We start from the raw sequence: 14,208 nt of genomic DNA, 5'->3' as shown, positions 1-14,208 counted from the left end.
GTAGGAAACTTTGTGTATATAATTTAACATTATACGAGGCTGCTGCACCAAATAATGCATTTTGCTTTTTATGGACCGAAGTTAATGGTCAAAAAGGAAGCTCTGAGATTGGATCAGCATTATTAAAGTGGATATATCAACTCCCTGAACGTATTAAAGAGATTTCCCTGTATTCTGATACATGTAGTGGGCAAAACAGAAATCAATATGTTGCTGCATTATTTTTATTTGTTGTAATTCATACAAACATTGAAGTACTCCATCACAATTTTATGGAGAGTGGTCACTCATATATGGAGGTAGATAGCATGCACAGTGCTATTGAGTCAGCTAAAAAAAACGTACCAGTCTATACCATGCACGATTGGTTGAATATCTGTCGCCTAGCTCGTTCTCAAAGAAACAATAAAAAATGTTCTGGGTACTCTGTTCATGAATTATTATATACAGATATTTATGATCTAAAAAGTCTAGCAAGTATTTTAATAAAAAATAGAACTATTGATAACTATGGTGATCAAGTTTCTTGGTTAAAAATTAAAGTTATGAAATATGAAAAAAATAAAAAAGGGATAATACAGTTCAAATACAATTACTCAGACAATGAATATAGAAGTATACACGTGGGTGGAAAAGGTAGGCCTTCTAAACTTCCTGAAAATTTAAAAATGTTGTACGACAAACAATTAAAAATATCAGAAAACAAAAAAAAAGATCTCATGAAGTTGTGTAAGTCTGAAGCAATACCAAAAGACTTCCATAATTGGTATCAAAATATTCCATTCAGCTCAAAGAAGAAAGATACAATACAAATTTCAGATTCTGAATCAAATTCTGAATAGCATACCATATTTTAGTTATTATGAATTAACTATTTTTTTTTTATTTGTAAACAAGGTCGAAAGTTATTTTTTATTTTTTTGTTATTTTATTGTAAAACAAAGTTATCTTTTTATTTTTATTTTTTGTTATATTTATAATGAATAATATTTACTGTTAAAACTAAGATTTGGTTTTAGTAATATACAGTTTCAATAGGATTAAAATAGTTATTAATGTTATTTAAATAATAATACCTAAAAACAGTATTAGGTAATAACACATGTTACCTTCCAAGTTCAAATACTGTATGTTTATACCATTGTTAATAATAATAACATGCTGATGTACATTGTGCATTTTATATTACATTATAATTTAAATTAAAATATAAATGGAAAAAATGACCAAGTGCTTAAAATGCCACTTAGTCATTTTTTACCCATATTAAATTTCAAATTTTTTCAATTTAAGCTTAAAACAAAAGAAATTGAAAAAAAATTATTGAACATATTAATTATACACATTATTACAGTTTATATGATATCAATTTTGAAAAAAATGGATAAAAATTGAATTTTTCATAGCATATCTAAAAGTAAAATTGATATAACCTAAAACTATAAAAATACACTTGGTCAGTTTTTGCATGACGACGACGATATTTTTAAAAATGTTTTGAGCAAGTTGTAGGTAAAAGAAACTTATTCTAAAAGCAGTATATATCATTGTGAATTTGGTAACATAAAAAATTAATGTTTCTTCATGTCCAAAAAAAATAGGTCTCACAATTTAAAAACGTATTATTGTGTCCCTTTGGCAACCAAAGTCTGAACACACCTATGTCAAAATTACATATTTAAATAAACACTGTGTCAATTAATGTTCTGCGTTTTATGTTTCCAGTTTGGGGAACAAGAAATACAGGAACTTGTTGACGCAAATCTTCAATTAATAGAGTTTCGTCTACAGGTAGAGGGTCATTTGAGTTGATAAGCATATTATGCAATATGGTACCCGCCGTTTTTCCCGAATCGAAATTCCCGAATGAACTTTTTCCCGAATGTCGTTTTATCCGAAAATCCGAAAACCCGAAACCTTTTTTCCCGAACGACTTTTTCCCGACGGTTATTGTTCCCGAAATAAAAATTTTTAAAAATTTAAAAATGTTGTTATAACTGTGAGCTGTAATGACTAGGTATGTATTTTCTATACATTATAACTAAAATACAGCTGTTGCTATACATTCTAATCTTTTCTAATCTTTTCTAATCTTTTTTTTCTCCGTGCGATAAACGGGCACATGTAGAATCGCATGTTTGCCATTATTGCACTTTACCGTCGCTGATTTATATTTTACACCGATATTATTATTATTATTATCGTTTGTATCTTTTATCTATGGTATACAAGTAAAACGTAATCGTTGTAATCGTAAAGCCGCGTTATTCGAGTGCTATCGACCGTCGTTATACTTTCCAGTGCATTTTATTGTAAATAATATAAGATTATATACTTAGCAAAATCATTTTAATTTTATTTTAATCTATCACCATGGATGAAATTAAAATTTTGAGTGAAACAAAATTAATTTGTGGAGGTTTTATTTATGTGCGTTCTAAATTACCAGTCAACGGTAAAACATACTGGGAATGTCAAAAGTTACGTAAAAAAGAGTGCAAAGCAAGAGTTATTACTGCGTTCAATATTTTTGAAAATAAAAATTATTTTGTACGAGAATCAACGTTGGACGATCACGACCATGTTCCCAACCAAGAAGAGTGTGAAGCAGAGATCATCAAATATTCTTTGAAGCGGAAAGCTGAGGACCAACCACAACTACCACCTACTCAAATATTACGTACAGAGATGGCTGGCTTATCTGACGGGGTTCTCAGTCAACTACCTAACCGTGATAATTTAAAAAAATCAATGCGTCAAGTCCGGAGGTATTTATTTTTTTCAAATTTCCACGAATCCAATTTAATTTTTATGTATTTTACACATACCTAAGGAAAAATTTGCCGCCCAATCCAAAAACACTTAATGACTTTGGTACTCTTCCCGATCGGTATCAAAAGACGCTTACGGGTGAACATTTTTTAATTTACGATTCACTTGATGATGATTCCGTCAATGAAGGTAGAGTCGTTGTGTTCTCGACTCGGAGAAATTTAGAATTATTGGCCCGGAGTGATTGCTGGTTTTTAGACGGGACTTTTAAGGTTTGACGGATTTTATTATATTTATTAGTTTATTACCTAGGTATATGTCTATGATGTGTTAATCAGTGGTGTATTGGTACGGGTACGCCGGTATACGTCGTATACGTCGCGAGCGTCGCGGCGAACAACGGTGTCCGGGTGTCATGACGCGGCGTTTAACAAAAATGTCTCTTAAGATTTTTAATATTTGAAAAATTAAACGTTTTATTGAAATTCTGATACTTGCGTCGTCTTTAACACATAAAATCACACATTGCTACGTAAATTAAATTTCAAAAATAAAATTTTTAGGTGGGTAAATCGTTGTGTGAAGCGAGCAACTTTTACACGTATGAGATAGGCAATTCCGACGAGTAAGGCCCAATGACGTCACGCGGCTATTCTTCATTTCTTAATATCTCTTAATTATCTCTTATTAATATCTCTTATTTATTTATCTATTGAAGTAGGCATTGAATGTAATTATATAACAATATGATTTTGTTTCATAATTCTTAGGTGTGTCCCACTATTTTCACACAAGTTTTCACGATTCTGGGAACATGCAAACAACACGATGCTCATGACACAGTTGCTATTCCATTTGTATATGCACTGTTGTCGTCAAAAGAAACGGTTCAGTATGCCACTGTGCTAAGAGCAGTACAATCTTCATTTAACGAACTCAGGATTGTTTGTGAACCGGCTAAGATCATGACTGACTTTGAAAAATCTATAATCAACGCTTGTCAAAAAGTTTATTCAAATTGTCCTCTCAGTTGTTGCTTTTTTCATTTCGGTCAATCAATGTATCGACAAATTCAATCTGTTGGTCTTCAAGCCACATACAATGACCCTGATGATCGTTCATTAAAAATGTACAGTCATATGATGCTAGCGTTGGCATTCGTACCTTTGGCTGAAGTACCTCGCATTTTCTCGCTTTTGAAAAATGACGCGCCTGAAGATTTATTACCAATTTTGGAATATTTTGAAAAAAATTATGTTGTAGGAGTAATAGCTAGAGGGCGAAGACGAGGAATTCTTCCACGTTATCCGCCAGAAATTTGGAATCAGCACCAAGCCGCTCTAACTGGTTCACACAAAACCAACAATGTAAGTGAGGGGTGGCACAATCGCTTCCAGCTTGTTATTGGAAAACAAGCAACATCATCCAGATCTTTACTCCGCTCTCGGTGAGATCCAAAAAGAACAAGCTGATGCTGAGATAATGATCGCGGAGCTGAGTTTAGGACGAAAAGTTAGAGCACTACCAAAAAGAAAATGGCGGGATTTTCAAAAGCGAATAATGTCCATTACTGCTGAATTTAATACATACCAGCCGTTACAATTTCTGAGGGCAATCGCACATAATATTGTTTTGTAATTTTGTTTTTAACGATAACAGCATTTATTATGTTATTATACTTTTTAGTTTTTTTTAAATAATTTTTATATGCATATAATTTGTCGATTTTAAAATATTTAACGATAACGCAACAGCATTTATTATGTTATTATACTTTTTTCGGGTAAAAGGTGTTCGGTAAAAAAGGTTTCGGGTTTTCGGATTTTCGGATAAAACACTATTCGGGAAAAAGTTCATTCGGGAATTTCGATTCGGGAAAAAGGCGTTCGGGAAAAAAGGTTTCGGGTTTTCGGATTTTCGAATAAAATACCATTCGGGAAAAAGTCCATTCGGGAATTTTGATTCGGGAAAAATACCGGTAACCATGCAATACTGCTGTAGCTATAATAGTTACAAGAGTAGTTGGGATTTGAGTTCGAATTCCAACTAATAACACAGGAAACCGTCTTTTCCAAACACCAAATGTTCGTTCGATGACATTTCCTGTGCCAATTTGTGCTTTCTAAAAATATAATAACACCTTATTGCTTTGTACAGAGCAACAAATATATTCTAGTTGTTTTATAAAATTTGCATATGGTTTTCTTACTTGATATCGTATTTCTGCTTCAGTAACAGGGTTGGAAAGAGGTGTCATCATATAATTACGACAAGCATAACCTCCATCTCCTACCATTACAGCATCTCCAAATTCATTATTCTCAAATTGTGCTCTTAATAAAGAATTGTCGAATATTGTTGAGTCATGAACTGAACCAGGCCATCTAATAATGTTTGTAAATCAATAAAACGAATTTAGAATAACTAATAAGTGACAAGTTTTTTGCTACAAATTACCACTAACCGAGCCACAATATTTTTGAACTGCAAATTACTGTTGCATACGGCTTGAACATTGATAGAAAAATAGCCTTTTCTGTTGCGGAATCTTTCTCCTATATTTTTATTGGGTGATTGGATTCTGATGTGTGTACAATCTATTGCTCCAATGACTTTAGGACATTGGCGCATTTTATAGAAATCTTCATAGACTACTTTTCTATCAGCTTCTGTTTTTGGCATTTGAATGTATTTTGGTTTTAGTGATGCAATACATGTTGACACTTTTTTTACAATACGGCACACTGTTGATTTATGGATTCGTATATGGTCTCCTAGAACTGCCTAAAGTTTGACATACATATTTTTATATATACAATAGTTTAACATGCTTCCGTGGGCAAACATAATAATCTAAAATATTCACCTGAAAAACACCAGTTGCATAATATCTAAGTGCAATCAGAAGCTGCAATATTGGTGATAATGACATACTGCATTGTGTATTTTGACATAAATGATCTTGAACCATGTCTAGTAATTCGATAAACATTGTTTTAGACAACCTGATAAACATACATAAATCATTACTCGTTGACTCAAGTATTCAAATATGTATTCTGAATACAAAATTAAAGTATTCTTTACAAGACTGCATTTTTAGACCAAAGGTCCGGTTATAATACATATAAATAGGCATTACTATTTAAAATATGTGAAAATAGTCAAATCAAATATTTCATAAGTACCTGAATCGCTGTTTAAAATCTGTATCATCATATTCGGTAAATGGATTGGATCTATCACGAAAAGATCGTGGTCTCGGTAACACCTGAAGCACCCCAATGATAAAATCATCATCACTCGTTGAATCAGAATCAGATGAGGACATATTTTATGAGTGTGATGGTAAAAAGTAAAAGAACGTATTCTTTGAATGTGTATTTTAATATTATTTATTTTACCTATATTCAAATATTTTTCATAATAAAAAAAGTGTGTCTGATAAGAAATATAATTTCTTATCACCATTTTAACGGACCTGTAAAAGTTACCGAACCAAAATCGGACCTGTAGTTTACAGGTCCAATAGCCAATAAATTACAGGCCCGTTAACGCTAATGAGCGATCAAGCAACACCCAATTTTTTTTAACGGACCGTTAGTGCGTACAGAGCCGTAAATCGCTAATGATCGTTTATGCAACCCACCCTTAGAGTAATTTTTATATAATCAATCACAGTTGAATAAGTTAAATAAATCAAACATATTATACTAAAAACTCGAGATTTACATTTATTCCATCATTCTTCAATCCTATTGACTGGGGCACGTTACAAATTGGCGCTGTGGACAGGGTATCTCAATAGATACTTAGAGAACAGGAAAAAATAATTAAAAATTTTTTTCGAATTTTCGAAAAATTTTGAAAATTTTCGAAAAATTTTGAAAATTTTTTCTGCAATCTAAGTCCATTCAAGGAGGCAAATTCTTCATCGAATCACCGTTGGGAGATTGATCACCTACCAACAACTCCGAGAAAGGACCCTGAACAAACTAACAATTACTAGTCAATACGTGAAAGCAATGGAATTGCCAGCGAGACAATCATACCAGCTGCGTTGTTGTAAGTATCTAGTTAAGTTCCGTCATTGTTCGTCTCCTATGGTATAGCGTATGACCATAGTATATTATTACAAGAAAAAAAAATAGTTGTGTTAATTAAGATTGTGGAACATGAATTTTCGATTTAATTAAAAACATATTATAAAATTGTTCAACCTTTTAACTTAAATAAAATAATAATTTAGAATCAAATTGAATTAAATTAAATAGTAGTTCGAATATTTTAAAACAAATAATAATTTAATAATTTAATAATTTAATAAATAATTAAATAAAATAAAATTTACAATCATTTTAATAAATTAAATAAATTTAATATTAAAATAAAACTTAGAACAATTTAATAAAATTAAAATAATACTCTTTTTTATTTTTAAAATAATTTTGCAGTCATTTAAATAAAATAAAAATATTATTTTTATAATATTATTAATATAAATAAATAATTTTAAAAGAAACTAAAATAATTTTTCAATCATTAAAATAAAGTAAAATATTATTAAAACATTATTACTATAATTAAATAAATTTTAAAATAAACTAAAATAAATTTTCAGTAATTTAACTAAAATAAAATAATAAATTATTTTTAAATTCAATCAATAAAAAAAAATAAATTAATAATTGTTTTAAATAAAATAAATTAATAATTATTCAGAACTTAAACTAATATAACTTAAATAAATTATAATTTTTTTTTTAATAAAAAATACATCTTGTAAATAAATAAATAAATAATTATTTTGAAATGAAAAATAAGTTATTGAAATAAAACAAAAATTGAATTAATTATTTTAGATATTTAAATAAAAACTTTTACGATTGATTAATAAATAAATAAAATTATTTAGGTTGAACAACAATCCAGATTTACGTAACAATTGATTGAAATAAACCGTGCTTATTATTTATAATAATTTTGAGAATTATTATTTGATATTTTAATTATTGAAAGGCAGTTAAGTCCTTATTGTTGAACATAGCCACAATCTATAAAAAAAAAAATTAGGAATTTATTTTGAAAGAATATTTTATTAAGGCCGGGAAGTAAGTCCTTACGTTTTGTGAATTATTTTGAGACAGTTGTTGTCCATATTGGGGGAATTTATTAAGGCCGTGTAGTAAGTCCTTACATTTTGTGAATTTATTTGAGAATTTTATTAAGGCCGTATAGTAAGTCCTTACGTTTTGTGAATTATTTTAGGACATTTGTTGTCCATATTGGGGGAATTTATTAAGGCCGTGTGGTAAGTCCTTACATTTTGTGAATTTATTTGAGAATTTTATTTGAAGGCCGAGAAGTAAGTCCTTATATTGTTGAATTTATTTAAGACATTGAAGTCTTTGTTGAAATTATTTTATAGGCCGTATAGTAAGTCCTTCTGTTTATGTGAATTTTTACGACAATTATTGAAGTCGTGTTTTGTTGAATTTTATAGGCCGTGTAGTAAGTCCTTCCGTTTATGAGAATTTTTACGACAATTAAGGTCGAGTTATATTGAATTTTGAATTTTAACGACAATTGAGGTCGAGTTTTATTGAATTTTGAGTTATTATTACGATAATTGAAGTCGAGTTATTGAATATTATAGGCCAAATTGTAAGTCCTGATATTTTGTGAAATTATTTGAAGACAGTGAGTCTATATTTTGAGATTTATTTTATATAAGGCAGGAATAAGTCCTTAAGCGTTGAGTTAAATATCAAATTGAATTAATTTAATTAATACAGTTGGTAGGAGTCACTATTTAAGTATAGATGTCCCAGGGTTGATTAATTAAGTTAAAAAAAAAAAATTGAATAAAAAAAAAATTTAAAAGGGTTTTAATAGGGAATATAATAACAGTGTTATTATTTATCGTTAGTAATACGAATTTAATATTTTGTTTTAGTTATTTATTCATCGTTGCTATTAATTGTATAATTAATTATTTATAAACGATTTAATTTATTTTACGCTAGTGTGTCATTTACGTTTTAGTTAAGAGGACGCTACACTGGTCATTTTCAGCGGTAAAAACACGTCTACGAAAAACAAACGAAATGGCATCAAAAAGTGGTTTTATAGTAAAAATACTCATAATGAAATTTATAGAGAACAATATTTAGGAGGGAACCTCATAGGTGTTTTTCAAAATATCAATTAATAAAAAAGTTACAGTTATTTAAAAAATGTAAAAAAAAAAGGTTTTTGTCCCTTTAATATTGAGCTGTATATTTAGATTAATACAAAACCCCAATGAGGTTCCCTCCGAAATACTATTCTCTATAAAATTTATTATAGGTATATTTACTCTAAAACAACTTTTTAATGGCTTTTCGTTTGTTTTTCTACAGCATGTTTACGTCGTTGGATTTGATTTTTTATTGCCATCATGTGCTGCCACCTACTTGCCGTTATGACGGCGGCCGCTAATTCCCCCACCACGCCAAAAAGTAAATTTAACAATAACTGTCTCGTGCGTTCGCTCGTGGGTCGGTTATCGGCGACGACAGACGCTTCTGAGAAATGAGAATAGATTATGTGCCGATTATGAACCAAACCAAAGTTGTTCCTAATATGGATTACTGACATTATAGAAATGACAATAATGAATAAATAAAATTATTATAATTTTGCGATCGGCGGCAATCATAGACGGCATTCCATCACTGACCTACTGGATAGTGGATAACTCTTTGATTTATGTTCATTGTTCAATCATTTTTCTAATATAATTACTACGGGCATTCTAATATTTTCAGATGGTAGGTACATCAAACTTCAAAATATGCATCATCCAGCAATAATAAATTCAAGTACCTAATCATATAAAATAAATATTCAAATTAATTGAAACAATTACCTATTATTATTTATTATAATATAAGTATGACTATTATGACTATCCCCCACAAAAAAAATGAGTTATAAATATACACACCGTACTTATTAATTAGTGATTACGAATTCCAGACAGCGGAAGTAACAATATGAGACTACCTACTAATAACTGTATTTCCAGAAATGTGTATAACAATTAAAAATAAATATTGAAGTATAATTATTACTATAACTACCTATTGTAATACCTACTCAAATATTATCATAAAGTAAACTCTGAAAAATAACCATTCCTTCTGGATGACTCAAGGTGATCACATCAGTTGTAAGCATTTTTGTGACTTTATTACAATTTTTTTTTGCACTTTTTTACGGTCGTTTTACATTGTTCATTATGGCAAACAAAAAAAATGTGCTAAAGCGTAAACGGTCAACTAAAAATATGGTTACTAAGACACTTTCACAAAAACGATCAAAAAAACCGAGGTAAGTGCCCTAAATTACATATTATTTATTTTAGATTCTGAGCGAAGCGATGAATGTATTGATTTTACAATGATGTGTGTTTTTTTTTATTTTTTCATTTTTATTTTTTAATTTTAATTTTTTTTTTGTGTCATCACCTTTTAGGACGGTAAAGTGCTTGGATTTTCTTCAATAGTAACTTTTCTGATAGGAAAGTGAATCTAGTTGGTACTTTGGGGGGTCAAAAGTAAACATTTCTCAGTAGTTTTCAAACGCGACAAAAGAAAAATTAAGGAAAAACGGGGATTTTTACGCAAAGTCTGTTTTCGAGAAAATCAATTTTGGTTTTTGGTGCTACTCTAAAACAAATGACTGTAGGTACATGAAATTTCGACTGAATGTTTATATTAGCATTTTCTATACACCATAACATTTTCCAAATATTTTGATTTATTTTGAGCTGTTTACGGACATATTCAGTTTCTATTTTTTTTATTTTTTTTTTCTATAAATATCAATAAAATTTTATTTGTTGGGTAAAATCGTAGGGACTTTAAACTTTTTACAATCTTGATTTGCAATAACGTCAATAACATAACTTCTCTTCTTAATTTAACTTTTTACAAATAGTTGAAATACAAACACTTCAAACGTAATAAAAACCTCAAATATTTTAAAATAAATTTAATATAACTTTACTCATTAAGTTTCAATTTGTTAGTTGTTCATAGCTTTGACTTAGTGAGTTATTCAAAATTGTATTTGTCGTAATCAACCATAAATTAAATATGATATGTTGTATAACTATAACTATATAACTATACGTGAATCTATTTTTATTAAATTTATATCTGAATAGTAATGTCGAAGAGCCAACGGGAAGTAATTTAGTTGACACACCATTGACACCAGATACGTCATTGTCTCAATTAGAGTAAGTGTATCCTATATATTATGTAAACTGGACTAAATATATATGTATATGTATAGTGCTCAAAATTTTAAAGTAAGATTTTTACTATACTCCATTCAGAATAACCTTGCCCACTCGATCGACGAAAACTCGTCCGGTTTGCGCATGTCTGTTGCCACGGTGAGCGCTGATGTTTGGTGTGCTGCCGCCGCCGACACGCCGCAGGTGTATACGTAGTGAACAATAATATCACACATGTTCACGATTCTACGGTGCCACTGCCACAAGTGTTTCACGCGTTCAATTCGTAGCACGTCAAAAAACCGCGCACCCTCCATTATTGTTTATTTGCTATTATATTATTTTATTTGCTTTATCTTTATTGTGAATTCAACATGGCAAGCAGTTCTAGCGAAGAAGATGCTCAATATGTCCCATCACCAATTAAAAAACATAAAATGGGAAAAGTGAGTATCAATATAATATAAGAAAGTCATCATAACTTTTTTTAAATGTTAAAAGTATTTAAATAAAACAGTATTTGATTCTCAATTTTAAATACTTCCTCCAATACGGCATTTTTATTAAGACTTATTTTTTTTAAATATTTATATTTCAGGCTATAAGTGAGGAAGTAAGAATACGAATTGTAAATATGTATAAAACCATCATCATGAACGAACCTAGCATCTCCGTGAGACAAATTCGTAAGCAGATATCGGAAACATTGGGTGTTGGTGAACGTTCAATCCAAACAATAATTACAACGTACAAGGAGACAAACACTGTGGCTGCTCCAAAACAGACACGTAAGAAAAAATCTTTTCGGGATGTTTTTGATGAATTTTCAAAAAACGCAGTACGCAGACATGTGCATACTATTTGGTTTCGTCGTGAAATTCCGACAGTCGATAAAATCCATCAAGCCGTATCCGCCGACGACAGTTTGCCTTAAATATCGCGTACCAATTTATTTCATCTTTTGAAAGATTTAGATTTCCGGTACAGTAAACGCAGTAGGAACAGTGCTATGACGGAAAAAAATGAAATTGTTGTGTGGCGTAGAATGTATTTAGAGAACATTCAAAAATATCGGGAAGAAGGTCGACATATTTATTTCCTCGACGAAACGTGGGTGAATGCTGGAGATTGTACATCGAAAACGTGGGTTGACACAACAGTACGATCTCACCGGGACGCATTCCTAAAAGGACTATCCACAGGTGCTGTCAACCCCTCGGGCAAGGGAAAACGGCTCATTGTACTCCATATAGGTTCAGAAGATGGCTTTCTACCTGGTGGTTTATTGTGTTTTGAGTCAAAAAAAAACACAAGTGATTACCATGACGAAATGAATGGGAACACATTTCGTGAGTGGATGGAGGGCATTCTACCTCTACTACAACCGAACTCCGTAATTGTTATGGACAATGCGTCCTACCATTCCGTTAAACTTGACCGAGCCCCATCATCCAATGCCAAAAAGGCGGATATTATCAAGTGGTTGGAAGATAAAGGAGAAGTAATAAAGCATTCGATGGTCATCCCTGAACTCCTACATATTGTCAAACGTTTGAAGCCAATACACAATAAGTATGTTATTGACGAACTTGTAAAAGCAAAAAATCATACAGTTTTACGACTCCCGCCATACCACTGTGAGTTGAACCCCATCGAACTGGCTTGATCATCAGTAAAAAACCACGTTCGGATGAATAACACCACTTATAAGCTTCCAGACGTAAAAAATTTATTGATAGAGGGCATAAAACGAGTCGACGCAGAAATGTGGAAAAATTTTATAAGCCATACCAAAAAGGAAGAAAAAAAATTTTATGAAGTTGACAAAGTTATTGACGAGGTCTTGTCCGCCGAGATATCAGATGATTTGACGATGACTATCACGGGAGACACTTCATCTGAAACGGATTCAGATAGTGAATAATTTTTTTGTAAATATGACTAATTTTTGTATATAACTGTTTAAATTTGTGTGTAATTTTTGTAAATATGACTAATTTTTGTATATAACTGTTTAAATTTGTGTGTAATTTTTGTAAATATGACTAATTTTTGTATATAACTGTTTAAATTTGTGTGTAATTTTTGTAAATATGACTTTAATTTTTGAAAATAACTGTTGAAACATAATAATTTTTTTTTTAGAAATATGAGGAATTTTCGTAAATATGAAATTGTATTTATTTTTTAGTTTTAATTTCTTACTAAATTACATATATTGATTCCTTTTTGGTTTTAATAATGAGTGTATACAACCGTAGGTATTGTGTTTGGTGCAGAACAATAAGGTAAAAGTACAAAAAAACAGTAAAAAATGGTAAAGAATAAAGAATTGATTATATCATTATTGGTAATAATTATTTCGATCGTGTTATTATGATTCCCTGTATGCACGGCGGCGGCTGTCGGTGACGACGGGTCACGGCAGCAGTCGACAACTAACGACCAATCACAGCGCTCCTGACTTTCACCGGGGGGTCTGACGGCTGCCGGCGGCTCAGTCGCGTGCGCAAAAGTGGGCAAGGTTATTCTGAATGGAGTATATCCAACGATGAAAAAAATCAAAATATCCAAAATTAATTCAAATTACTTGAAATTTTAACACATCATCATAATGAGTATATTTGAATTTGTATACAGTAGGTATACCTAATATACATTTAGAACAATTTTGTGCAACTTATAGGTACATAACTTTAAAACTTTGAAAGTTATTGTTTCATAAAAGTTATAAGTGGAAAACAGAAGCACCCTAATTATAATCAATAGTTCAAGTATAGTACACATAAGCATAGTATAGGAATTTAAAGGAATTGAATTCCTAAGTATAATATTTCAAGTACCATATTTTTGAAATAATCAGGACAAAATAAAATTAAATACAATTTTACTAATTTGAATTTTTTAGTAGTACACCTTGCCTAGATGAAACGTTCTGGCCTTTATCAGAGTAAGTTTATAATATTTTAATCAAAAATAGATACATATAAAACTATAACATACATATTTAAACCTAATTAATTTTAGTGACACACGCACTCCATCACACACACATACGTTATGTACGGAAACCAATGATAATAATGCCAATCATGATTTGAAAGGGTAATAACTAATATTTTAATAATAATGTAATATTAAAATTATAA

The 14,208-nt window shown here is 30.4% G+C and overlaps 2 protein-coding genes and 2 pseudogenes across 2 annotated transcripts; 3 read left to right on the top strand and 1 right to left on the bottom strand.

Moving 5' to 3' along the window:
• Positions 1–1,678: 1,678 nt before the first annotated feature.
• Positions 1,679–6,103, bottom strand: LOC132933151 (putative nuclease HARBI1). Its single transcript, XM_060999470.1, has 6 exons — positions 5,961–6,103; positions 5,639–5,777; positions 5,237–5,556; positions 4,982–5,156; positions 4,765–4,894; positions 1,679–1,830 (listed from the first exon to the last, which is right to left on the bottom strand). The coding sequence occupies exons 1-6, from the start codon at positions 6,101–6,103 to the stop codon at positions 1,679–1,681; spliced, it is 1,059 nt and encodes a 352-aa protein (XP_060855453.1).
• Positions 3,738–4,410, top strand: LOC132934142 (uncharacterized; annotated as a pseudogene).
• A 5,330-nt stretch (positions 6,104–11,433) lies between the features above and the next one.
• LOC132937461 (uncharacterized) lies at positions 11,434–12,024 on the top strand (annotated as a pseudogene).
• Positions 12,025–12,068: 44 nt separating this feature from the next.
• LOC132933150 (uncharacterized) lies at positions 12,069–12,725 on the top strand. Its single transcript, XM_060999469.1, has one exon. The coding sequence runs from the start codon at positions 12,069–12,071 to the stop codon at positions 12,723–12,725; it is 657 nt and encodes a 218-aa protein (XP_060855452.1).
• Positions 12,726–14,208: the final 1,483 nt, after the last annotated feature.

Source organism: Metopolophium dirhodum, chromosome 1 (assembly GCF_019925205.1).
Source record: "Metopolophium dirhodum isolate CAU chromosome 1, ASM1992520v1, whole genome shotgun sequence".
In the NCBI taxonomy this organism is placed as follows: domain Eukaryota; kingdom Metazoa; phylum Arthropoda; class Insecta; order Hemiptera; family Aphididae; genus Metopolophium; species Metopolophium dirhodum.
This window is presented reverse-complemented; position numbering and strand designations above follow the sequence as displayed.

Coding starts and splice junctions, on each gene's coding strand:
- LOC132933150 (XM_060999469.1), top strand. CDS start 12,069: ATGACGGAAAAAAATGAAATTGTTGTGTGGCGTAGAATGTATTTAGAG.
- LOC132933151 (XM_060999470.1), bottom strand. CDS start 6,103: ATGTCCTCATCTGATTCTGATTCAACGAGTGATGATGATTTTATCATT. Junction 5,778..5,960: donor GATTTTAAACAGCGATTCAG/GTACTTATGAAA, acceptor TATGTTTATCAG/GTTGTCTAAAACAATGTTTA. Junction 4,895..4,981: donor AAGCAGAAATACGATATCAA/GTAAGAAAACCA, acceptor TTATATTTTTAG/AAAGCACAAATTGGCACAGG.